Source organism: Sciurus vulgaris, assembly GCF_902686455.1.
Source record: "Sciurus vulgaris genome assembly, chromosome: 1".
Taxonomy (NCBI): domain Eukaryota; kingdom Metazoa; phylum Chordata; class Mammalia; order Rodentia; family Sciuridae; genus Sciurus; species Sciurus vulgaris.
Window position 1 is genome coordinate 80,890,326 of NC_136461.1, and position 27,487 is coordinate 80,917,812.

General features: G+C 35.7%; 1 protein-coding gene and 1 long non-coding RNA gene across 9 annotated transcripts in view; both read left to right on the forward strand.

Annotated features, from left to right (window-relative positions):
• MTF2 (metal response element binding transcription factor 2) overlaps positions 1–3,781 on the forward strand; it is a 58,011-nt gene extending 54,230 nt beyond the window's left edge. For all 8 annotated transcript variants that reach the window (XM_079149949.1, XM_079149950.1, XM_079149954.1 and 5 more), the window contains one exon: positions 1,365–3,781. In XM_079149949.1, the coding sequence (XP_079006075.1) occupies positions 1,365–1,722 (358 nt within the window). In that variant the 3' untranslated portion in view covers positions 1,723–3,781. The remainder of the gene's footprint in view (positions 1–1,364) is intronic.
• A 10,967-nt stretch (positions 3,782–14,748) lies between these two features.
• LOC306669093 lies at positions 14,749–26,463 on the forward strand. The gene is made up of 2 exons (XR_013766027.1): positions 14,749–19,560; positions 22,858–26,463. It is a non-coding gene; the product is annotated as an uncharacterized lncRNA (long non-coding RNA).
• Positions 26,464–27,487: the final 1,024 nt, after the last annotated feature.

Here is a 27,487-nt window from a genome sequence, read left to right on the forward strand (position 1 = left end):
AATGTCTGTCTTTCAGCTCTTTGAGAGGCAGTTCATATTGGATTCTTCAAGTTAATATTCATCTGAATATTTTTGCTTTTCAGAGAACAAACATTAAATTTTTCAAAGTTGTTAGGAAATTTGTTGTATGGACAGAGAAGAGGTATTTAGATTAGAAGATTTAGAGACTGCCCTTTTTCTTGGGCTTTTCAATGTTGCTATTAAAAAAGTGTCTTACTGATTTTTTTTTTAAAGTAAGTTTGAATCAGGCATCTGATTTATCAGATACTGATAAGTCTTTGTCAGTTAAAGGATTTTAAATTTGGAATTAAAAATAGCAGTCCCCTTTTAAAAAATTTTATTTAACCCAACTCTTTAGAAGGACACATTTTTCTAAAACATCATGTCAGGTAAGAAAAGTTTAGTCTACTTGGGGTCAGAATCACTTTTTTTTTTTTAAAGTTTTACACATTCTTTAAATTTTGTTCACAATTTAAAAACTGCTCTTTAAATAATGTAAAATTCTGAGTTCAGGAGTTAAAATGTGATAATGTGAGGTGTTTTTTTGCCCTTTATTTAATTCTTCAAATAATTTTTTGAGTTATAGGTCCTCTTATTTCCATTTTATATTTCAGGAAACAGTTGAGGGTGTCAAATGATAAGTCCAGTGTTAACATGTATAACATGAGCTGGGTTAAGAAACATGATTGTAAAGTCTTTGTATTTAGCTGTCATGCTATATTCTTTTTTTTTTTGCGGTGCTGGGGATTGAACCCAGGGCCTTGTGCATGCAAGGCAAGCACTCTACTGACTGAGCTATCTCCCCAGCCCTATCTTTTGTTTTAAGATCATAAAAAACAGTTGCTTGCTTTCTTTGAAGAGGCTCTCAGAGATCTTCTAGTTTAACTCCTTCACTTAATTCACTAAAATGTTTGTTCTGCTTTTATTATTGAAGCACATGGAACAAGGTCTTAGATGTAGTTGATAGTTATTCAGTATTTGTTACAGTGAATGAATAAATGAATGAATGAATGATTTTTGTATTTGCCTATTTTTTTGGATGGTAAGTTATTTGAAAATATGACTTAAGGCCTTTTGGTAAGAATTTGCCTCATTGAACTCCTAGCTTAAAAATTTGCCTTTTTTGTTTTTGAAAACTTAATAGCACCTAGTTAGGGAAGAAACACTATACAAAGGTGATGGACTTAAAAGTAAGGAAAACAAGTGATAAGTCATTTACATAGCATATATTGCTTTAGTTTGACTGATTTTTGTGTCAGCAAGGGTGTGTACTTAGAGTTGAGTGACCTCCAAAAACCAGAGAACATCTGTAGACAGAGGATGCTTTAAAAACTTGGACAATTTTGGCTTTTTCTATTCCATAGATTATCTGACTCCAGAAAAAGAACTCGCACAGGAAGATCTTGGCCTGCTGCAATACCACATTTGCGGAGAAGAAGAGGTCGTCTTCCGAGACGAGCACTCCAGACTCAGAACTCAGAAATTGTAAAAGATGATGAAGGCAAAGAAGATTATCAATTTGAGGAACTCAACACAGAGATTCTGAATAACTTAGCAGATCAGGAGTTACAACTTAATCATCTGAAAAACTCCATTACTAGTTATTTTGGTGCTGCAGGTAGAATAGCATGTGGCGAAAAATACCGAGTTTTGGCTCGTCGGGTGACACTCGATGGAAAGGTGCAGTATCTTGTGGAATGGGAAGGAGCGACTGCATCCTGACTGTAGGACTGAACATTATGTTCACTGCACTCTCATTTTATGTAGGTACAGTTCAAAGCCCTAAAGAAGTCTGGCTTTTACTCTTTCTTAAAACAGCAAGAACAACAACAACAAAATCACAAAAGAAGATGATACTAGCCTTAACATGTACTTGTCAATGTTATGGATATTGTCATAAAAAGATATCTTTTACAAATCAAAACAGAGACTTAATTTTTTAAATCTTAAGATTTGTAGAATGTTTTTAGGATAGGATATTAAAATTGATTCAAACCCATGCATGGTGTTAGATAATTTTTCTAATTATTCCATTGAGTCAGTTTTTGTGATTAGTGGTTATCAGAGCAAACAGATCATGTAGATAGCACAAGACTTTGGAGAAACATTGTCTGTTTTGTTACCAAAATGTTGGAAGAAATTTATTTCAATACCTTTTAGATTTCATAAAGTGCAGTGTATATAATGCCTACTGAAAGACTGTAAAATATTGAAATTTTCTTTCAAGCAAAGTGTAAAAAAAATATATTGAGCCTGTAAATTGCTCTGTGACTAGACTTCATTGTCGTCTTAATATATTCTTTGCATGTACATATATATACACATGTGTGTATATATATGTGTGTGAATATGTGACCTATGCAATACAAATTATGGGAATGGGCAGCTTTGGAGTATATATCCCATAATTCTTTATTTCAGGAATAGTTGCAGTATTTACACAGCAGCATTTCTTCTCAGGCTTTTATTGGGTGCTGTTGCTTGCTATGTATGAAGAGAAATGTGTCAAACAAGTTTAGTGTGTACTGAAGAAGGGTGTGAACAACAGTGTTCATGGGCTTTTAGAATGCTTTTCACTTTCAGTCCTTGTAACTCAGCTGTTCAATACCTAAAACAAATTCAAATAATATCAACATCTCCTTTTATAAGTAACGTTTTCAAGTTTTCATGGCACATTATGATTGTAAATGTCTCTCAGTTTTAACAGTAAGTCTGTAGGAGTCCCGTGAAGATTCCTGAAATGTCTGTAGTAACTGTTAGTCATGTTTGAATAAGTGTAGTATGAACAAAGTATTTTATTGCACAGGGTTAACAAACAGTAAGTTGCCAGTTAAGGCTACTGCTGTTTTTTTTACAACATTACCTCTTGTTTTTATAAAATGTACCAAGATTTAAATTGATAACTTTATTTTACATGTAAAAAAAAGAAAACAGTTTCTTTTATCACCAGTGTTAGAGTTGTCTTCTGTTTCTTTTTGTTTTGTTTTGTTTTCTTTCTTAGCCAAAGAGTAAACAGAAGAATATTCTTATTTTGGTGGCTATTCATTTTGCTTTTAAAAATGGTTGGTGAATTTTAGACTAATAATTGGGGAATTTGCCACCAAAATGAAAAATATATAAAGCGTAGTGATGACAGAGTGGTAAAAATGTGGGTTAGTACTTATTTATTCCATTAATTGATTATTTGACTGTTTTGTAAAGAAAGTTGCTTTATTTCTTTAAACATCTTCAAAAGATGACTTTTTCTCGTCACATTATAGCCAAAAGAAGCAGAGAACTTCGTTGTCCTGCATTTGGTTCCTGGTTGACCAGGTATAAATGAGCTTTACAAAAGTGCAAATTAAAAACTGTCACTTCTGTTTACCTCCACCAAAACTTGATTTCCCCCTAGCTATTAATTTAAAGTTGCCTTTCCTGCAGCTGCAATATTTTGAATAACACACAGAGTTTGTGTTGATTTTTGAATGTTTGTTTATGTCTAGGGGTAATGGAAAATGTAAATCCCGTGTAACCTTATTCACTCCACCTGTATCATATTACTTCATTTTCCCCAAAGTCCTTGAATTCTAACTGAACACCAGCAGTATTTTTAGTAACTCTTTCTTTAACATACTTGGAAGACGATTTATCAAGCTGAACTGTCTTTAGACGTAATTATTGTGAATGTCTGTTTTATTTTATCATGGTGGTTCACATGGCTCTGATGTTCAGTTTGTATTTTTGGAATTGCTTTACTTAGAATTAAAACAGACCAACATTAAATGTGTGTATTTTTTAAAGAGCTAATGAGTTTTGCTTCTGTATTTGCTTGAAAATACACACTAGTGCAAAGTTGACTACTTTTATTTAACTAGGGAGGTAAGGATTTTCTTATTCCACTGCAGATACATTTAATTGAATTAATCTTTATGAAACTTTGCTTTTGTTTTCTTCTTGTCCCCCATGTGATATTAGTAATTATTGCATGTTCATCTTAAATGGTCTTTTTTAAAAAATAAGATACTTAACCTGTTTCCCTGCTTATATTTGAAAGACAATATGTCTCTTTCTACCTTGTCCTCAAACTTCAAAAAAAGTTCCGTCTTCCCAACTATTTCTTTTCTGTTTGCTTACATAGAAGGTGTCAGGGTTCATGTGTCCTATTTTATCTAAAAAGCTTTGTCCTTAAGACTATAGAAACATATAAAAATAATATATTATCCATTTTAATACCATTTAAATTTAAAACAAATACATTTTAATAAGTACTGTGGTAGTAAGTTATAAACATGGATTCTTAGACTCTTCAATGACTAGACTAGAGCACAATATGAGTGATCAGAATTATTCTGTAAATTATAATGTGGGGATGATAAAGTCAGGTATTGCTACAGTCATTTTGTTGGTAAATGTTTAGTGGAAGCAAGTATTCAGTTATGTGTGAGAGTTGAGGATGTCCCATTCCCTTTTTTTTTTTTTTTTTTTTTGCAAGTTAATGTGTATTTATATTTTGTTTCTATTGTGTATATTTGGAAAATTTCTATTTATCAACATTGGGGTTAGAATTCTGTTTTGGACCAATTTATCAGGTTTCTACTAGTACAATTAAATTTTAGTTGGAAGGTGATCTGATTTAGTTCTAGCAAACTGGTTTTTCATGTAGTGCTAGAGTTGTTTAAATTATGATATGATGACAAAGGAAGATGTCCAGGCAATATTGGGTACTGGTTTTTAAAAAAGCCCTGTGTGGTGGGGGGAATTTCCTTCTTAATTATATTTGAGGACAACACTCCCAGAGTCCTCTTTAGTGTCTTCTATGGTAATTAATTAGTCATGCTTTTTCTTCAGGAGAATTAAAACTTGATAGTTAAATGTAAAGTAAAAACTTGTGTCTGATCATAGGTGGTTTTCTAATTGGTAGCAGTTAGGAAACCAAATGTCTGCCTATAGATTTGGATTTTGGAGATGCTGTGTTAAGCAAACTGACTAACAATAATATGGGAGTTTCTTCTTCTTCCTCCTCCTCTTCCTCTCCTCCTCCTTCTCCTCCTCCTCCTCCTCCTCTTCCTCTTTCTCCTCCTCCTCCTCCTCCTCCTCCTTTCCCCCTTCCCTCTCCCCACCTTGTTTTTTTTTGGGGGGGGGGTGGGGCATGGTACTGGGGTTTGAATTCAGGGGCGGTTAACAAGCCACATTTCCCAGCCCTTATTTTTTGACACAGTGTTTTGCTAAGTTACCTAGGGCCTTTCTAAGTTACTGGGCCTGACTTTGAACTTGTACTCCTCCAGTCTCGGCCTCCTGAGTCACTGGGATTACTGGCGTGCACCACTGCCCCTGACTATTTCTAACTCTTTTTTTTTTTTTTTTTGGTAGTAGGAATTGAATTTGGGGTGCTAATGACTGAGCCACATCCCAAGCGCTTTTTTATATTTTTACTTAGAGACAGGGTCTCACTGATTTGCTGAGGCTGACTTTGAATCAGCAATCCTCCTGCCTTAGCCTCCCAACCACTGATACAGGTGTGCACCATATTTCTAATTTTTAAGTTATAATATCAAAATGTCTTAGAGTAATAGCTTGATCAAAATATGCTATCTTTATATTTAAAAGTGGAATAAGATTACAAACTAAGCAGCACACTTTTTTTCCTCTTCCCTCATTTCTACCCAACAAAATCCCTAATGCTAACTTCCCTTACATTTTCTCATAAAGAGGTGAGTAGAGAAACTGGATACTTAGTAATGCTATGTTTGTCCAACATCTTCAAGAAATGTGATTTTAAACCAATAAAACCTTCACAAATGATATAAAATGTACTTTTGGATAAAACAAAAAATACATGGTGTTCAAAATCGCTAGTCTTCTTTTTTTCCCCTTGTATTTACTAAAAGATGTTGAACTGCTTTTTTCTCACCCTATGACATCCAATGTGGGGGGTATGGTATATTAGCCTCAAATGGGCAAAAATTGGTTTATGTGGAGGGGGAAACAAATCTTAGATAATGGTTTGTGTCCCTCTGAAGTTTAACCCTATCTAAGATTTTGTTTCTTAATTATTCTTTCTATGTTTCCTTAGGTATTACATGAGCAGCTTTCACATTAAGGTTATGCACCCTGCACAAGTTATGAAACTATAGCAAATGGATAGTTATGTTTTGGAGGAGCACTTACTTGATCTTGAAACATTTTAAGAGAGTCTGCACATGCCTGATAACTGCCACTGGTTCCCTTCTGGATGTTCTTTGGTATTCAGTGCTTATCTGTATAACCTGGGCTAGACAATTAAAACTAGTTTATATTTTGTTGTTTTGTTTTACCAAGGGTATTCAACCATTATGCACTATAAAGAAAAAAAATGTTGAAATTTTCTGAATGAGTATCTTGAAGCTTGTTAAAAGTTAAAAAAAAAAAAAAAAATTGGGGGAGGTTATATGCTAGGGATTGAACCCAGGGCCTTGTACATACTTAGGACTTTTTTTTTTTTTTTTAATAGCAAGCAGAAGTTAAGCCTAAGCCCATTGGCCAGGAGTGGTGGCATACACCCTATAATCGCAGTGCTTTGGGAGTTTGAGGCACAAGCATCACAATTTCAAGGCCAGCCCCAGCAATTTAGCAAAGCCCTAAGCTACTTAGTGAGACCTTGTCTCAAAAAGCAAAAACCTTAACACACATACCCCTTTATTTTATTTCTTTTTTTTTTTTTTTTTTGGTAGTGCTGGATATTAGACTCAGGGCCTCTTGCATGCTAGGCAGGTATGTACCACTGAGCTATATATCCTCAGCCTCACACTTTTTTAAAAAATTTGAGACAGGGTCTCACTAAGTTGCACATGCTTGGCCATGAACTGGTGATCCTCCTGTCTTAGTCTCCTGAGCTGCAGGAATTACAGATGTGTACCACCACACCTTGGCTTTAAAAAGAAGTTAAAAAAAATTTTTTTTTAAGTTGTAGATGGGCACAATACCTTTATTTTGTTTGTTTATATTTATGTGGTGCTGAGGATTGAATCTAGTGCCTCACACATGCCAGGCAAGTGTTCCACTGAGCTACAATATACAACCCTAGCCCCAAAGATACCGTTTTTAAACAGGCACAGTGATGCACACCTGCAAATCCAGCCACACAAAAGAGGTTGTGGGAGAGAGATTGAAAGTTTGAGCTCAGCCTGGACAATTTAGCAACATTATTTCAAGATAGAAAGGGCTAAAGATGTAGCTCAGTAGTAAAGTAGGCTGGGTTGAATTCCCCAGTTTAAAACATTTAAAAAAATTTTTTTTTCAAGAAATGAACATTTTCAAAAGCTTTACTTCTCATGGAAAAATAACATTTTTAAAAGTGACTTTTTAAAACAATCCATTGATATTCTATATATAAATCATTAATTTCCAGAGTTTGGTATATTATACTTTATAAGTAAATTGATTACATTAAAATTAGTGCAATTTAGGTTGAATAAAATAACAGCATCTAGAATTAGTGGTGGATTGTAATCATTGTGGGTTTTCAAAAATATTTTTAGTTGTAGGTGGACACAGTATTTATTTTTATGTGGTGCTGAGAATTGAACCCAGTGCCTCAGATGTGCTAGTTAAGTGCTCTACCACTGAGCCACAACTCCAGCAACCATCAATGTTGTTTTTACCACTAATGGACATTGACATATTTGTCTTCAATATTATTAGTGGATGTAAGGTAATTTTTCCTATACAGAATTTGAGACAGTAGAAGCAGATAGGGAATTTCATGAGAATTAGTGCCTTTGAAGTAGCCTTGCAAATACATCTTTTCTTTGAGAAGACATGGAAGTTTGAGGAGGTGAGGCTTTGTTGAGAGAATTGGGGGAGGCTAAACCTATTAACTCATCTAAGACTTAAAGCTCTGTTTTGATTTCTGTTTTTATTATTATTGTTTTCCAGAATACAAAAGTGTATTCTATGACAGGTTCTTTGTGAAATTACATTAATTGCAATTTTACAGAACCTTATATCTACTCAACCACTGAACAACATTCCCAGCCCTATTTTATTTTTATTTACTTATTTTTTAAATACCTTTTTAGTTGTCAGTGAATCTTTTACATTATCTATATGTGGTGCTGAGAATCTAACCTAGGGCCTCACATGCCAGGCAAGCGCTCTACCACTAAGCCACAACTCCAGCCCCCCAACCCTATTTTACATTGTATTTAGAGACAGTCTCACTGAGTTGCTTAGTGCCTCCCTTTTGCTGAGACTGGCTTTGAACTCAAAATCCTCCTGCCTCAGCCTCCTGAGCTTCTGGAATTACAGGTGTGTGCCACTGCCCCTAGTGTGTATCTTAGATTTTGTTATTTTAATTTCAGATGTAAATTTCCTGCTGAAGAATTACATCATTGGAGACCCAATTTTGATACCTCTTTATAAATCAGTTCAACAACTTCAAAGCAATTTAAGGACAAACATTAAAATGCCTTCTTATTGAAGAGTTTTCTAGAATGTATTAAATATTTCATGTTTTTAATAACATTTTTGGCTTGATAATCTTTCCTACTAGAAATTATGAACTACTAGAAATTACTTCCTGCTAGAGATCATGAACATTTAGTATTGTGTGTTACTGTAATATGGTATTCATAGGAACTGGATGTGAGTAGAATCATCATCCTTAGTTTCTTCATGACCTAGACTAGATGGTATTTTTATATTTGTTTTTCACATACTGTGGGAGTCTTCACGTTTGTTTATATTTATTCACAGTGTACTGAGTTGTTTTCTTTCCCACCTAGTTTCTAAACATTAGTAATCTGCTACAGACTAGAAAGAGTTTAAGCAAAGTTTTCTGGAACAAATAGATTCTCACAAAAATAAAAGTGCAAACCTCAGTTTACCTACAATTGTGATTTTTTTTTTTAGATTTTGGGAGTTTATTTCAAAGAAAAAGTAAATGGCTTTTTAAAATATTAACTACTCAAAAGATGGCTTTTTCATTTTGTTTTTCTTGCTTCCTACTTTATGAAATAGAAGGAGTTGAGGTTTTTAGAAAATTGGCAGCTGGGTAATTGAGATATGACTATAATGTAGTGTAGAGTAAGCTATTTTGTAGCTCCCTATAGGTTTTCATGTTTCTTTAAGATAACAAAAACTCCCTGGAAGCTGTAGCACGATGGTTTTTTTATTAACTGGTAGCTGGAATGAGACTATAGCTAGAATTGTTTCATGTATTCTGTGTGTTATGAGAAAGAATAGTGTTTTGCCTAGCATGAACCTAGGTGAAAGTAGTACTGCCGTGTGTGGTGGTGTACGCCTGTAATCCCAGCAACTCGGGTGGCTGAGACAGAAGGGTTGCAAGTTCAAGGCCAGCCTGGACAATTTAGCAAGATCTTGTCTCAATTTTTTTTTTTTCCTTTTTTTTAAAGATCTCTGGGGTTATAGCTCATCAGTGGAGTGCCTGCTTAGTAAGTCTAAGACCCTCTGTACAATCCTCACTACCACCAAAAAAAAAAATGCCATTTTAAAGAACAAGTTAACCTGACATGGTTTTATTACATTTGCATATTTTAATCATAAGCCCAAAGGAATAGAGAGGAGATAGTATTTTAGCAGTAATTAAATATCTCTACTACTTTATAGTAGTGGTATGAAATTGTAATAATATTAGTAATTCGATTAGTACCTTGCAAAAATTATCTGCAATTAATTGACCACTTGTCAGTTAATTATTATCTTGTCAACTTTCAGGATAATAATATCTAAGATAATAGTTGTTTTACTAAAATTTATGTGATAATGTTTGTCAAATTTGGTTTGTTTTCAGAACTGTAGTTAAATAAGTCAGGAAAATATAAGTTATGTGTATTGGCCTTTGGCTTTGTATGCAAGGTCTAATTTGTTGCAATTGGGTCAACCTTTTTTTGTCTTGGAAATTCTTTTTGAAAAAATTTTTTAATTTAAGTACTGAAATTGTATTCAGTCAGACTCAAGTACCTTGACATATAATTTACATTTGTTTTGGAATGCTTCGCAAAGAAAATATGCATTGTCTTTCATGTTATAATCAATTTATCTGTTGATTGAAGATGTTTTCATGAGCAAAATTGTTTTTGGGATATGCAGGCTTTATTGGTTTGGACTCATTGAACTTATATTTGTATTCCTTTAGTGAACTGACTTTAAAAAGTGTAAGTGGATAACTTAGAAACAGCATAGGAGCACAGGGAAGTTCTGGATGAAAACTCTATACAGAATAAACAAAATATTAAGCCATATTTAGTACCAAATTATATCCAAAATGTGAACCTTTACTGTTACGCACTTTAAAATTTATATTGTAGGGCCAGGCAAGGTGGCACATGCCTGTAATCCCAGCAGCTCAGAGGCTGAGGCAGGAGGATCACCTGTTAAAAGCCAGCCTCAGCAATTTAGTGGGGATATGGCTTAGTGGTTAAGCACCGCGGGGTTCAACCCCTGGTACAAGAAAAATAAATATACATATACATATTTTATATTGTATTTTATATTGTAGTGGAAATACCATCATAAAATAGAACTTCATGTTTAGTACTTTAAAAATTATAGTCTATATGTAAAACTGTGTACATCTTTTAAAATTATATACTTTCAATACTAGGTGTTTTATATTGAGAGGTTATGCTAAACTGAGTAAAATAAACCACAGCCACTGCTTGTTAACAAAATATTCATTGTAAGCAAAATATGATTTCAGTTAAACACCTGAATTTCTTAAGAACTTTATTATTTCTGAAATTTTAAATTTCTCTGGGAGCTAAAAGGCTCTACTATTAGGGTACTTATATCAGTTTTCTTTAGCTGTTTCAACAGATTACTACAAACTCAGCATACAACAGCAGTTTATCTGACAGTCTTCTATAGACAGAAGTCTAAAATTGAAATGGCGGCAAGTTCTAGAGATTTCTGTCTTTCTTAGCTTCTGCTTGGAACCAGTAATACTTGCTGTTCCTTGACTAAACATATTGCTCCAATCTCTGCCTCTGTCTTTACATGACTTTCTTCTATTTCAGATTTCCCTGTCCTTCTAAGGAGGACTATAGCCATTGATTTTGGTGCCCACTTTAAATCTCTGGTGATCTCATTTGGAGATCTTTAATTATATTTGCAGAGATCCTGGTCCCAAATAAGGTTATATTGACAGGTACTGGAAGTTAGGACTTGAACTTCATCTTTTGGGGGGAACACAAATCAACCCAGTAAAGTAGTATTACAGAATTTTTCTTGGTATGTTTTCAGTTTTGAAAATGGTTTAGATATAAGATTTTGCATCGTATTATTTATTCAAATTTAGCAGTATTGCTTTAAATGCTGATATTGTTTGACTCAGAATGTCCCCTAAAGATCAATGTGTCAAAAGTGTAGTCCCTAGTCCTTGCTGTAGTTGGGAGATGATTGAACCTTTCAGAGGTAGGGCCTATTGAGAGGTCTTTAGGTCACTGAGTTGGAGGTAACTTTGAATGCTGAACTCCAGCCTCTTAACTCTTTCTTCCTCTCTTTTGCTTCCTGACCATAAGGTGAGTGGTTTTCCTCTGCCACAGGCTTCTGCCATGATATGGTGACTCTCACAAAGTAGTGGAGCCAGTTGGTCATGAACTGAAACCCCTGAGACCATGGGCCAAAGTCAACTTTTTAATTCAATTTCTTATGGCAGGTATTTATTATAGCAATAGAAGGCTGATTAACAATTGGTACTGTAGGGGCTGAGGAGATAGCTTAGTCGGTAGAGTGCTTACCTTGCAAGTACAAGGCCCTGGGTTCGATGCCCAGCCCCCCCCCCCCCCCAAAAAAAAAAATAAATAAATAAATTGGTACTGAGAGGTTGGGTCATTCCATGACTATACCTAATGATGTGGAAAAACCTTTGGAATTGCTTGGCAGGTGGAGTTGGGAAAAGTTGAGAGAAGCAAGCTAAGAAATAACCTAGAATTGTCAGCAGCGGAGCTTACATTCTGTTGGAGGCTTGGAAGATCAGAATGCAGATAAGATGTGAACAGTAAGGGCACTGTTGATGGTTTCAGATGGAAATGATTTTATTGGAAATTGAACTAGTGGTTACTTGGTACACCGTGGCAAAAAAATTGCCTACATTTTGTCCATGTCCTGAGATTGTGGGAGACAGCTTAGAGGTGACAGAAGTTATGTGGTGGAAGAAATTTCAAGGCAGCAGTGTATTTAGGCAGTGGCATGGGTTTTATTGGCTGCTTTTGGCCACAGTTTACAGCAAGAATTGGAAGCAGAGGAAGAATAGGGGGAATGAGGAGGGGATGGAAAAGGGTGGGGAACAAGGACTGAAATGAAGTAAATCAAATTCTATGCATGTATGATTTTGTCAAAATGAACCCAACTACTATGTATAACTGTAATGAATGCTCTCAAAAAAAAAAAAAAAAATTGGGTGCAAAAAGGAGCAAATAGATTAGGGGAAATATGTGTTTTGACCCAGAAAGGGGCACAAAGGGGCACCCAAGGAGTGTATGACTACAAGAGATCAGTGCCATTAAAAAGAAACCAAGTGCTTTCAACTAGGACAATAGAAAGGATGCCTTAAAGATACCTCAGAAAGATTTTCCAGGACACAGTCCTTTTGAGAAGAGTACCCTAAGAACCCCTTGCTCATCCAGGATCACCTAAACTGCAGCAGAGGCTGCAGCAGCCATAGTTTAGGTAGGCCCGGGTAAAGCTCACACCGGTGGCAAACGATCTGGTGTTGCTGGTTTTGCGATCATATGAAATACAAGGGTTATGGAAGCCATGGAAACTCCTACTGAGATGTCAAAGGAAAACCTGGAAGGCCAGGAAATGTGCAGTAGGGTTTGAGTTTCGGCAAACAGCTCATGAGGGCTGTGCATAGAGCAGAGTGTGAAGCCAAAGTGGTACCAGGAATTTGAATGCCTGCCGAGGACAGCTAAGTGCAGCATGCAGTCAGTTTGAGGGAGTTGTCCCTGTGATCTGCTAACTAACAAAGCTGTAGGGGTGTAGCTGTCCAAGTAAGTACTTGGGAGTCCATATCCCACTATGGTATGCCCTGGATGCTAGACAAGCAGCTATGGAATTTAATGTCTACCAAGCTGTTTTGGTTTGGGGTCTTTTTTTCTTTCCCCCCCAATTCCCCACTTTCTGGAATAGAAATGTTTTTCCTTGTGCCTGTCCCACCATTGTATTTTAAAAGTATGTTAAAAAACTTTTTTTTTTTTTTTTTGTATTGGAGAGTGAACACAGAGGCATTCTTCCACTGAGCTAAGCCCCCTAGCCCTTTATATTTTTTGAGACAGTATCTAAGTTGCTCAGGCTGTCCGCAAACTTGCCATTCTCCTGTATTAACTTCATGAGTCACTGGGATTACGGGTATGTGCCACCACATCCATCTTATTTTTCATATTTTACATCCATCTTGTTTTTCATATTTTACATCCATTTTGTTTTTCATAGGGATTCACAGCTGAGTTTGCCTTGAGTCACAGAGACTACTTTGGGCTTGGACTTTCTAGCAATGCTGGAACAATTGACTTTGGGGAATTCTTGGAGATGAACTGATTGCACTGCAAGATGGATGTAAGCTGTTGGTGGCCATGGGGTGGAATACCATAGTGTGGATCAGACACATTCCCCAAAGGCCCATGATTTAGTCCCTAGCTCCTGATGCAGTTTACCTTTAAGAGGCAGGACCTCTTGGAAGGTCTTTAGGACACTGTGGAGTGCCTTTGAGGAGAATAGTAGGACTCCCCCATTACTTCCTCTGATTTGCTTTCTGGCCATGAGATGACTGGCTTTGCTCCATCATTTGCTCCTGCCATGATATGCCATTGCAAGCCCAAAGCAACAGAGCAAAGATCGCATACTAACCCCCAAAGCTGTGAATCAAAATAGACCTTTTCTAAGTTGATTATCTCAGGTGTTTGTTATATTAACACAGCTGACTCTCCCAAATGCCTGTAAGTTGCTGTGAAGAGAGATGAAAGATTTAAATTTTTTAAGTTTTTAAATGATGAAAGACATAAATATAGCTAAATTTAAGTTGAAATGTGATAATTACTATGGAATATTGCTTATGAAAGACTAGGGAAAGACTTACTGAAGGGATTTCCATTTGAGCTTGGCTTTGAAGGATGATAAAATTTTGACTGGCAAAAATAGGATAGGTATAAAATTCAAGAAGGTGGAATTTGGGGGAGGAGGTTGAAGGTATTATTTATAGAGTGGTACAATATTAAGTAATTAGGACATAAGCAGCAGAGCTAAGCAACACTTGAAAACAGTATGTGACTCCAGGTGTCCAAACATGGGCTACATTGTTTAGAAATGAGATTGAAGGATAGGTTAAATTCAGTAGAAGCTAGAGAGGAAAGCTCGGTTGAAAATGGAGTGGATTGAGGAAGGCCTGGAGTTGAGAATGAATATTTCACATAGTATCGAGAGTTTGTGTTTCCCAAGATGCTATTAGGGGGAAAATGTGAAATAAATAACATTACTCACCTGTCATTTTCTTTGCTGGGAAGATTAAGATACCCATATACTTTTTTTTTTTTTTTTTTTTTTAAAGCTGGCATGGTGGTACACACCTGTAATCCCAGCAACTTTGGAAGCTGGGGCAGAACTGTAAGTTCAAAGCCAGCTCAGCAACTTAGGAAAGTACTAAGCAACTTCATGAGACCCTGTCTCAAAATAAAAGACTGAGGATGTAGCTCAGTGGCAAATTGTTCCTAGGTTAAATCCCCAGTACCCCCTAGCCCAATAAAGAATATGTATGTTTAGCTATTTAAAGGGGTCAGTGTGAGGACAGAAGTATAGCTCAGTAGTAGACTAGCATGCAGGAGGCCCTGAGTTAAACCTCCAGTACTAAGGGGAGGAAAAACAAATCAAAACACCCCTTAATGGGATCAGAGTGGCAAGACCCTTTAGGGAAGGGGGAATTACTTTTGCCTGGGTATGGAGGATATTTGGTAAACAATTATTGGGGAAGGCTTTATGAAAGTGGAATTTTATTTGTAGCATTAATGATATGAAGCTGCCTGCTGAATGCATGTTAGGGAATTCTAGGGTGTAGGAAGAGTAAATGGCATTAACTACACACAGATGGTTGAGTTTGGGTAGTGTGTGATAATAAAGGAAGAAATCTGAGATGTCCTAAATTTAGTTACAAAACCAAAGGAAGGAGGAGAGAAGTTATTCAGCTAACAGTTTCAGATCAAACCAACCAAAGGGGACAAAAACCTGCTCTATATTCCTTAAATGTATTTTGAAATCATTCACTCAGAATCCCAGGAGGATGACTGCATGACTATCAAGGTTCCTTTATATTCCAACCAATCAGGAGGAAGTAGTAAGTACCTCTTATAGACTTCTCTCTTATCCTTAACCATCCCCTGCTTTGCATTGTCCCCCTCCTCTATCTAAAGCCACTAGATAAGAGGTAGTAGATTCAATAAAAGCAATTTATGCATCCCAAATTTTCATTATAAAATACTCTGGGTTTTCAGATCTGATGGACATTTTTTTTCCAACTGCTACCCAGCCTTGCTGATTGTAGCTCTGGGAACTTGTCTCAGCTGGCCACCCTTTTCAGCTAGCATCCTTTTATTTCAGAGATCTTCAATCTCAAGAATTTTAATTCAGTAGTGGAATGGGTGAGACAGGGGATGACATTTGGATGGGCCTGACTGCTCTGCTGTTTTAAGACTAATTTGGCACCAGGATGTAAAATGGATTAAAAAAGGGAAAGATGTGAGATGCAAAATCAGGGCTAGGTAAATCTAGGTTGCAGGAATATTGAGAATATCCGAGAGGTTAGGGAGATTAGTTGATAATACTGAGCAATTAAGGGGTCTTTAAATCTTGAGAACCTAGGAAGTTAATGATGTCATTAAACAGAGGAAACAGTAAGGAAGGTGGGTTTGGCTGAAATAAAAGGCTGATGCTTGCAAGTAATGGAAGTAAAGAAATAGAGTTAGGACCAGATTATGGCTAAGTCTGGCATACTTTAAGTAATAACTGCAGATTTTGTTAGCTATTTCTCCAAAACTTATGCTATTTATTATTAAAAACTTGACTCTTTATTAAAGCAAAGATCTAGAATGCTCAAATTTCTTCATGGTGGTATTGTGGCAAGTATGCAGAAAATTTTCAATAAAAGTGTGAGTTTTTTGTTTTATCTGATATTGTAATACAGAAAAAAAAATTAGAGCAGATTTAGGACATTAAAAGCAAGCAAAACCAAGACCTATAACAGAAAACCATTGTGTTTTATTTAAAAGCTTATTCTGGTACCAGGTGCTGTGGCACCCGACTATAATTCCAATGATTCAGGAGACTGAGGAAGGAGGCTTGTAGGTTTGAGGTCAGCCTCAGCAACTTAGCAAAACCCTGTCTCAAAATAAAAGGTAAAAAGGGCAAGGGATGTAGCTTAGTAGTATAAGGCCCTTGGGTTCAATCCTCTCAGTATGAAATGAGATGAAATGAAAAAAATGATTCTGAAGCACAAGGAAATGTTTCCAAGAGATACTTCCTGCAGTTTTCCAGAAGAGCACCCTTGTAGATTCAGAAGTCCATACTATATTTCAAAGTGGTGGTACATGAAAAGCAGGTTGTAACAAAAATCAAATCTGAGGGCTGGGAATGTGGCTCAGTGGTAGCCTTTCTGCCTGGCATGCATGAAGCCCTGGGTTCAATCCTTAGCACAGCAAGTAAATAAAGATATATAGCAGTGCTTCCTGCTTTGTTAAAAAAAGTAAAAATTATTTAAAAAAATCAAATCAGACTTTTCATAAAAATCCTGAAAAAACTCAGTCTGCAAATGGTTTGGTTTTGGTGATGGGGATTGAACCAGGGCTATGCATGCTAAATACATTGTACCACTGAACTACATCTCCAGCCCCAAATTTGGTTTAAAACAAATCAGGAAAAGACTGTCTTGGGAAGAAAAATTAATGATAATACTTATAAAATATTTAAGACATTTAGAGTGTAAGTAATAATGCCAGATTTTCTTTTTTGGCTGACCTTGGAAAAGGCATCAAAGGCTGAAATATTTCATGATATTCCAAAATTACATTATTTTGTCTTTCGTGTTGGGAGGTAGTTTAGAAAATAAGCATTTGTGATAGTCCAGTAACCATGAACACCAATTAAATATCAAAACAAGAATTTACTTTTCATAAGGATGCAGGTCTCTAATTCTAAATTTTCTTGTAATAGGCATTACTTCATGTGGGATAAAAAGTTCTCCCTTTCCTCATCTAAACCTGACTTATAGGAAACAATGCTATTTTGTTTCTAATCTGTTGCTTCTTTGCTTAAACCCAAATTGTTGTGTCTTGGCTGGCACTCAAATAATTAGTGAAGCAGTTATGAAGAAATGAAAATGTGGTTTAGAAGATAGGGCAATGTAAGCAGGGACAACAAGGGAACAAAAAGGTCTTGCTATTTTCTATGATATAAAAATAGTGCTTAGTGAAAAAAGACAACACAAAACATTCAAAAAGGCCTCCCAGTTGTACAATTCCAGAGGTGATGGCCTGTGTTGCTGTTAGTAAAAGGGATCATTCATATTTTGAAACTTCATTTAATAATACAGTATGCCTTACCTTTGTATCAAGAAATACTGTTCTAGACATTGTGTGATGTGGTATCCTCTTCCTTCACAGTTAATAGAAGGTTTGCATACATTAAGAATTTTAGTAATTCTCAAAAATTTCTTATTCTGAAATATTAAATCTTGCTTTGGGTGTGTTGTGATGAATGTAGCATGTATTAGATTCTATGGAGATATAAGAGTATCGTACCTTGATCTTGCTTTGGGTGGCCAGGAAGGAAATAATCTCCTTTGATAATACATGAACTGACTGCATAATATTTTCTAAACTTTTCTTGTTCCTCAGTCTAGGTAAACTGTTCTTTATTATTTATTCTTTGCAGTTTAGCCAAGGATATTTCCCAGCATTTTAAAAAATTTATGTCCCTTTGCAATTTAAGAATTGAGTATTCTATATTATACTTAACAAACTGCTTCTCAAGTACATGTGCTACATATGCTTTAATTTTGAGATTCCTTAAAGCAAAACCTTTATAGATGAAGGAATCGATCATCCTGTGTTCAAATTTTTCCTTTAATGTGTAGCCACAGTTGTCCTCTGAAAAGTCAAGAATACCTTCTCTGTTGAGATTCACAAAATGATGACTATAACATTTGATAAACAGGTTTGGTCTTTCCATGGAATTGTTCTAATAACCACTTCTAATAATGGCAGTCTTAGTAATCATATATGATGATGCACTTCATCATAGTATAACCTGTGGGTAGTATTTTAGAATATGGAATCACTTCAAAAAGGAAAAGGGTTGATAATTATGTATTCCACGTGAAAAATGATTAGGCTCAATTCCTTAAGTCCCTAAACTTAGTATTTCACCTTTCTATTTATAGCAATAACTAAAATCCTACTGATTTAGCACCTAAAATGACAGGTTTTTTAAGAGGTTCTTCTTGGTTTTATTATAGTCTTTACTCATTCAGAAATAAATATATCCCAACATATCAATCACTGTTTCAATTATAAAATACTTCTGCCCCAACATTTTTTTGTTTTTATTTTGGAATAATTATAGATTCATGGAAAGTTAATTAGTAAAAAAGAATGTATAGGGAGGTTCTGTGTTATTCTTTATACAGTTTGTTCCAATGGGAACATTTTGCATGTAGTACAGTACAAATACACAAAACTGATGTTGAAATAGTTTACAGAGCTTATTCAGATTTCACTAATTTGTACTTTTATTTCATGTAGATCTGTGTAACCACAGTCAAGAATTGGAACTTTCTACCACAATGCTCCCTTTATACCATCTCAGTAAGTCATTCTTACCCCACAAGCTGGCTTCTGCCTTAGGCAGAAGATCCCTTAGGCATCTTTCTGTTTCTGCATTCCATTTTATGTTTGGGTTTCTGAGAGTCTTGTCATAAACTGAAGTCATCCCTAATCTTCTTTTCCTAACACCTAGCAACCACTAATCTGTTTCCATCTCTAAGTAGAAATAATACTGTTTGTAAACTTTTTTTGCTAAGCATAATTCCTTTGAGGTCAATCTAAATTGTTGCATGTATTGAGTTTGTTCAGGGCTGGGGTCCCTGTAAATGGGAGCTTAATGGTAGTCTATTTGCCTAACATGTACAAGGCCATGTTTGACTACCAGCAACACACATTCATGCACATATGCATACAGACTTCCTTTGGCATACTGCATAGTATTACATAGTTAAAACATACTAAAATTTAAAAAAAATACCTTTTGTTTTTGTGGGGTTTAAAAAATACCTTTATTTATTTTATGTGGTGCTGAGGATCAAACCAAGTGCCTCACACATGCTAAGCAAAGTGCTCTACTACTACAACAGCAGCCCCCAACTATTAAAATTTAGTCACTCACTTATTCAAGGACATTTGAATTGTTTTCAGTTTTTTGCTATTGAAGTCTGATGGAATGGATAAGACTAGACAGATAGGGAAGTAGGCCCCTGGTGGACTTCCTGACCAGCAGAGCATGAACAGGGCTGTAAGTTTTTGCTGAGAAACTTGCAAAAAGGTTTTTAATTATTTCCTGTCTTCTACTACTTTTGCTGTTATTCTGTTCTTCTTTTTCTAGGGCTTTGAGCTCTAATGTTAGGTCATTTAATTGTTGACTTTTCATTCTTTTCTGGAATGTGCTCCATGCAATGAATTTTTCTCTTAGTACCGCTTTCATAGTGTCCCAGAGATTTTGATATGTTGTATCATCATTCTCATTGACCTCTAAGAATTTTTTAATCTCCTCCCTGATGTTTTTTGTTATCCATGTTTCATTCAATAGCATATTATTTAGTCTCCAAGTGTTGGAGTAATTTCCTTTTTTTACTTTGTCATTGATTTCTACTCTCAGTTCATTATGATCTGATAGAACACAAGGCAGTATCTCTATATTTTTGCATTTCCTAAGGGCTGCTTTGTGGCATAACATATGGTCTATTTTCGAGAAGGTTCCATGTGCTGCTGAGAAGAAAGTGTATCCGCTCATTGATGGATGGAATATTCTATATATGTCTATTAAGTCTAGGTTATTGATTGTGTTATTGAGTTCTCTGGTTTCTTTGGTTAGATTTTGTTTGGAAGATCTATCTAGTGGTGACAGCGGTGTGTTAAAGTCACCCAGAATTATTGTGTTGTGGTCTATGTGATTCCTGAAATTGAGAAGGATTTGTTTGATGTACAGGGATGCACCATTGTTTGGGGCATAAATATTTACTATCGTTATGTCTTCCTGATTTATGGTTCCCTTAAGCAGTATGAAATGTCCTTCTTTATCCCTTCTGACTAACTTTGGCTTGAAGTCCACTTTATCTGATATACGGATGGAAACCCCCGCTTTTTTACTGGGTCCATGTGCGTGGTAGGTTTTTTCCCATCCTTTCACCTTTAGTCTGTGGATGTCTTTTTCTATGAGATGAGTCTCTTACAGGCAGCATATTGTTGGGTCTTTCTTTTTAATCCATTCTGCCAGTCTATGTCTTTTGATTGATGAGTTTAGGCCATTAACGTTCAGGGTTATTATTGAGAAATGATTTGTATTCCCAGTCATTTGGCTTATTTTTGGTTTTTAAGTTGGCTTGGTTTCTCCTTTGATTGGTTTTTCTCTAAGGTAGTTCCTCCCTTTGCTGACCTACATTTTTGTTTTTCATTTCCTCCTCATGGAATATTTTGTTGAGAACATTCTGTAGTGCAGGCTTTCTATTTGTAAATTCTTTTAACTTTTGTTTATCATGGAAGGATTTTATTTCATCTTCAAATCTGAAGGTTAGTTTTGCTGGATATAGGATTCTTGGTTGGCAACCATGTTCTTTCAGAGCTTGAAATATGTTGGTCCAGGCCCTTCTAGCTTTTAGAGTCTGGGTTGAGAAGTCTGCTGCTATCTGTATTGGTCTCCCCCTATATGTAATCTGATGCTTTTCTCTCTTGGCCTTCAAAATCCTATCTTTATTTTGAATGTTAGGCATTTTCATTATAATGTGCCTTGGTGTGGATCTGTTGTGATTTTGTGCATTTGGTGTTCTATAAGCCTCTTGTATTTGATTTTCCATTTCATTCTTCAGGTTTGGGAAATGTTCTGATATTATTTCATTGAATAGATTGTTCATTCCTTTGGTTTGTATCTTTGTGCCTTCCTCAATCCCAATAATTCTTAAATTTGGTCTTTTCATGATGTCCCATAGTTCTTGGAGATTCTGTTCATGATTTCTTACCATCTTCTCTGTTTGGAAGACTTTATTTTCAAGATTAAATATTTTGTCTTCATTGTCTGAGGTTCTGTCTTCCAAGTGGTCTAGTCTGTTGGTGATGCTTTCCACTGAGTTTTTTATTTGGTTTATTGTCTCCTTCATTTCAAGGATTTCTGTTTGGTTTTTTTTTGAGACTCTCTATCTCTTTGTTGAAATGATCTTTTGCTTCCTGCAGGTGCTCTTTCAGCTTATTGGTATTATCATTCATTGCCTGCATTTACTCTCTTATCTCATCCTTTGCTTCGCGAATCATCTTAATCATGTATAATCTGAAGTCCTTTTCTGACATTTCTTCTAACATACTGTCATTGGATTCTATTACTATAGAATCTAGATTCGTTTGGATCATTTTCTTCCCTTGGTTTTTCATGTTGTTCATGTATCTTCCCCTCTAGCGCTGCAGATCTGCGGTATTGCAGATTTCCCCCTATAGGCTTACAGTGGCCCTATAGGTGTCCAAAACCCTTTCTTTAAGGGGAGATTAATATTAGCAGTACCCAAATCAGACACTATGCAATCCTAGACCAAATAGCCCCTATGGGGACAATAACATCATGTAAAGAAGGGAGAAAGTGACTCTGAGGGAACAGGTAAACAGAAGGAAAAGAAAGCAAGAAACGTAAAGAAATAAAAACTTAATTTTTTTTTTTTAAAAAGGAGAAAAAAGAAAATCTACTGTATAACAGTCATATACTAATGAAACCTCCTGATGTATGAGAGGTACCTGACAATGGGCTTCAAGCCTCCAGTGGGATTTGCCCCACCCAAAGATCAGAGCTACGGCTTCCAGGATTATCCAAGATGGCTGCTCTGGCTTCCAAATGTGTTGGCAAATGGGGAGCTGCAGCTCAGGGGTGGACGTGGTCAGCTGGAGGTCCTGGAGACAGGATGCAGTTGGTCCGGCAGTGGTCCTGGAGGCCGGGTGTGTTTGGTGTGGTTGTGGGATCCAGGAGGCCGGGTGCAATCAGTTGGTCTGGGTTCCCGGTGATAGGGCACAGTCAGTTGGTCTGGGGGTCCTGGCGGCAGGGAGCAGTCAGTTGATGTGAGGGCCCCAGAGGCAGGGAGTGATCGGTTGGGCTGAGGGATCCTGGAGACGGGACTCAGTCAGTCCGCCCAGGGGTCCTGCAGGGCCTGGCTGTTGTCTCAAAATGGCCGCAGCCACGTGTAATCAAACCTGCAGGTACTGTAACAGTGAACTTCCAGGCAGCAGCAGGCAGCTGGTTCTTCACTGGTGGTCTGCGGTCAATCTGCTGGCAGCTGTGGGACCATCGGGAGGTGAACCTCGAGCATTGGGTGATGGATAGGGGCAAGGAAGGCAATGGACAGGCGAGAGGCAGGCAAATGGCGGATGACAAACGCCTGACAGTGAGCAATCTGCTCTCAAAAAAAGCGTCGATATGTTGGCAGATTGCAGGTGATCACAGTAGACAAATGGGGTAAAGAGCAGGGGACTAATAAGCAGCAAAAACTGCCTCATCGAGAAACAGATATCCTCTGCTTGAATCCTGCGTTGCGGAGCGACAAGGAACGCAGCCTCCCTCTAGACCGCCATCTTGGATCTCCGCAAAAAGGTTTTTAAATCAAGACATACATGACCTGAAGTCTATAAAAAGTTGGGATGAATGTGACTTGAAGTCACAGCCTCTTCAAATACTGGATCAATATTTTGATTGGACTAAAGGCTGTATAAGTGCCTTGTGGACACTGACTACCTTGCCCAGAAATGGGCAGGGGGCTGACTTCCTTCAACCTGTAGATCCATATAACTCCCCCCCACAATACCTATCCACTTTGCTTTGCTTTAAGAAACTCTTATACTTTGGTTTCACCTTCTGCTGTCCATGAATCACATTCTTTGAATTTGTGAGAGAACCCATCTAACACACTCTGTTACACCATTACAAATGAAGCTGCTTTGTGTTTAGGTTTCTATTTGAACAACGGTTTTTTGTTTTTTGTTTTTTGTTTTTTAAGTATCATTTCTTAGGGATAAATGTCCAAGAGTACACATGCACAGTTGAATTTTAAGTACATTTTAAATTTTATAAGAAACCACCAAGAATATTTTCCATAGTAGCTCTACTATTTCATATCCAATATGTGAGTGATCCAATTCCTGGTAAAGCAACCCTAAAATGTATCTTTTGAAGTTCTGGTCTCTTTAGCTTTCTCCTACAAACGTCACTACTAATCCTATTAGAATTGAATTCAAGAGTAGAAAGGTTAGGTTTAGTCCAACCTCCCATTTGATACTGTATGTATCAATAATCACTTTTAAAACATTTGATGATTGTGGCTATTTAAAAACTCTGGAGAATAGTAACTTGTAAGTGAATTTTTATCAGTATTGGATTATTGATTCTCATTGTTCATCTTACTGCTTCCCCATTTACTTATCAAATATAGAAGACACATTAATACGCCTAGGCCTGCTAAAATGGAAAAACTAGTTTTTTAGTTTTTGCTGTTTTTTAAGTTGTCACATTATTAAACTGTTATTCACAGTCAGTGAATAATCTACAGGTCTTTTTCTTTTAGATGTAGGGATCTAGAGACTGTCCTAATGTGCTCTCTTATACGTAATATTATTCTAGGTCTGAATTTTTGAATCTGTGCCCCTCTCTGGACATAAGTGTACATAGCTGTTTTATGATACAAGGCTTTCACAAGCCCAGACACCTGAAAATGATAGAATGCGGGAACAGAAATGTACCTTAAGGATTTCTATCAGGTTGTAGGGTAAAGTGGCTTGTCTGATGGTATGAAGAAAATGACCAGTAATATACCAAGCTACATCAATCACTGTACTTTATTATATGCAATTCTCCACCTTGCCCCGGTACTGCGGGTTGAGCCCAGGGCCTCACATGCTATGCAAGTGCCCTATCACTGAGCTGCATCCCCAGCCCTTATATGCTATATTTTAACAAGTTTTAAGATGGATTTAAAATATTTCTCCAAATGAAGAAATAGGCTCAAAGGGGTTTGATTTCCCAACATCACTTAGCTAGCAAATGTTCACAGGTAACTATAGAATTCCATATTGTACTGAATAAAAACTAAGATTTCTGAGCCATCTCCAGACCTGAAGAACAAATCCCCTGGTGGTACATGTCTGTAATCCCAGTGACTTTTAAGGAGGCTGAGGCAGGGGGATCCCAAGTTCAATGCAAACCTCAACAAGTCAGTGACACCCTGTCTCAAAAAATAAATAAATAGGACTGTGGATGTAGCTCAGTGGTAAAGCATTCCTGGGTTCAATCCCTAGCACAAACAAAAACCTCCAGAAAATGATGATTTTTGCCTCTTTATATTTTGATGCTCTTTTAGGTACAATTAGGTACAATGCATGTCTAGGCAACAGATAAATATGTACATATATAAATAGAACTCAAACTAGTATGATATAAAGAGATGTAAGAAGCTATGGTTTTCAAAATGGGAGTGGAAACCCATTTAACTTAAGATTGACATGAAGAATTTAAGGAGTAGATGGCATTTATAATAATTGGTAGGTAACATTTTCTTTGAAAATAATTTTTATTCAGTTGAAATCCCCCCGACATCTCCACCAAAAAAATTAAATTTTATTATATATACTCAGTACTTGGGAGTCCATTGTTCATTTAAGATGGCTGTTCACAAATATAAAGCAATTTGAGCAATACTGTGCATCATACTCCAGATAAAAAAACATTACATGCTGAATTAATTTCTTTAAAAATTCCAGATAAAGATTTTCATTTGAAAATATACGTAATCACAGGTACTCAGTTTCAGTTAACTTTAAGACATAATATTTCAGAAAGATAAATATACTAGACATGAAATTACATTTCAATTCGTAGTTCATTTCAATGCTACTTTCAGTTACTTTCTATATGTTGACATTCAAATGAAAGAATAGCACTTTCATAATGATCCAAATACAAATCAGAATGAACTTTTGGCCTTAAATACTGCAGTATTTTAAGTTTATATAATTAATAAGCAAAGACACAATCAGCTCTTCTGTGATAAACAGCTTATTTGATGTTAGCATAATTTTAATTTAGAAAGTGACATTAGAAAATGGCATGAAACAGATAATATGCCTTCAAAAATGTTAAAAGATTTTTGTTCTTCATTTACAAATTTTACTCTTTTGGGTCAATACAGGTAACATGCTTATTAAATATCACTCTTCACTTTGCATTTATAAAAATATAATTGTCTTTAATAATACTAAATTCTTTGTTTTCCAAATAAAGACACTATTATATGGTAAGTAGTTACTGAATCATAAGTTTAAAATCAGTGGCGAAATCACATGTAGAAGATGATGTAATAATTCAGTGTTAGGTAAGAAATTAAGTACAGTATACAGTAATAGCCATATATAAGAGGTAGAATTTTTAATCACAGTTTTATAGAAAAGATGCAGTAGTTATATCTGTACCCTGCTTTATTATTTATAGTACTGTAAGTAGGATTCTCATTATGAATTTAACAGAAAGGGGAAAAAGGAGGACTTTTCATCAAAAATGATCTTACTGGCCTTTGCTCTGCATGTGTCATAGGGGCTTCTCTTAGATACCTGAAGTATCTTCTTGGCCAAATAAAGTAACTAATTATATATGGCCTTTACCTTATTTTTAAAAAGGGAAGGTGGCTCAATGGTAGCGAGCTTGACCAACATGCATGAGGCCCTGGGTTCAATCCCCAGCACTGATGGAAGGAGAAAAAAAAAAAGTCTCTGAATAATTTCTAGCTTTCTATTCTTCTAAGGGCCTAAAAAAGGAGGGAAATATATTTTTTCTGTACCACTGAGTGTAAATTATAAATGGAATCACTAATTTTCTGGGTATTTTTATTGCTTATCAAGAATTCCAGCAATAGAAATATAACCTGTATATAAATGGGTTCTATGCCCAAATTTGTGTGTGTGTATGTGTGAACCCAGGAGCATTCTACCACTGAGCTACATCCCCAGCCCTTTTTATTTTTTCATTTTGAGACAGGGTCTCACTAAGTTCTTGAGACTGGCCTCAAACTTGTGAACCTCCTACCTCAGCCTCTTGGGTAGATGGATAACAGGCGTGCACTACCACATCCAGCTATGCCCCAATTTTTAAGTTGATTGTTTCTAACTCATATTTATCATAATACTATCAATGGGTATAACTTAAAAATCGTTTATGATGAAGTAAGAATACTAGTACTTGAATAAGACTATACAGACAAACTAGGATAGTAGATATTTTTTATGTATGTATGGCTTATTTAAATATTACGTGTTTAAAACTTGGGACTCTTTCTAATCCTTTCTTCAATGTGAATAAATAAAGTGATCAGAAATGAATGCTCTAAAAAAATTATAATAAGTGTGTAAACCAGTATTAAATCTTACAGTAGAGCTTATATTTCATAAAATATACCTGAATACTAATAAAAGACAATTCAAAACAGAATAATTGTAGAAAATAAAACCCAAGTCAGTTTCTTCAGTTAACTAGAACTTAACCTCTAATGATTTATTTTAGTATTGGCATATCATGATGAGTGATCAGATTCCAGATATTTATTTATTTGCAGTTCCATCTAAGTGAACCTTATTTTGGATCAGATATTCTCAAGTTTACTTCAGTTCTTTTCTATTATTTCTAATAATTTTCAGAACTCAGAAAAGCAGATATTTTATTTATACTAGGCCCAGGTCGTCTTAGCAATATTTCCTTCACAATTGTTGGTAAGAATGTATTATCGAAGTCAATAATCATGTTAGAACATAATACTGTCAACAGATAATACAAAAATAAAATTATTTTATCTCACATATAATTTTAAAATTCTATACCTTAGCTAAGGTCTAGACAGAATGCATCCTTAGGGAGGCTGACAACCTTTATCTATATATCTTCACTTTAGAAAACTTTTAATTCTATCTTCATTTCAAAGAGAAAACTTGTCCTAATTATAATGAGAAAGTGTGCTTTTGTGGTTTCAAGAATTACCAAAATGTCAACTTCTGGATATAGGCTAAGTATATAAAACTAATACATTTTGTTAATATTTTACACTGAAATATATTTGGTTTTAAAAATTCTAAAAATGTTTATTTCAAAGCTATGCTTCTATTTATCTTTTAGGAGAGATGCATATATAAAGAGAAAAGTTGATATAGTCAATTCATAATTATGTCATTCTTACATGATTTTATAT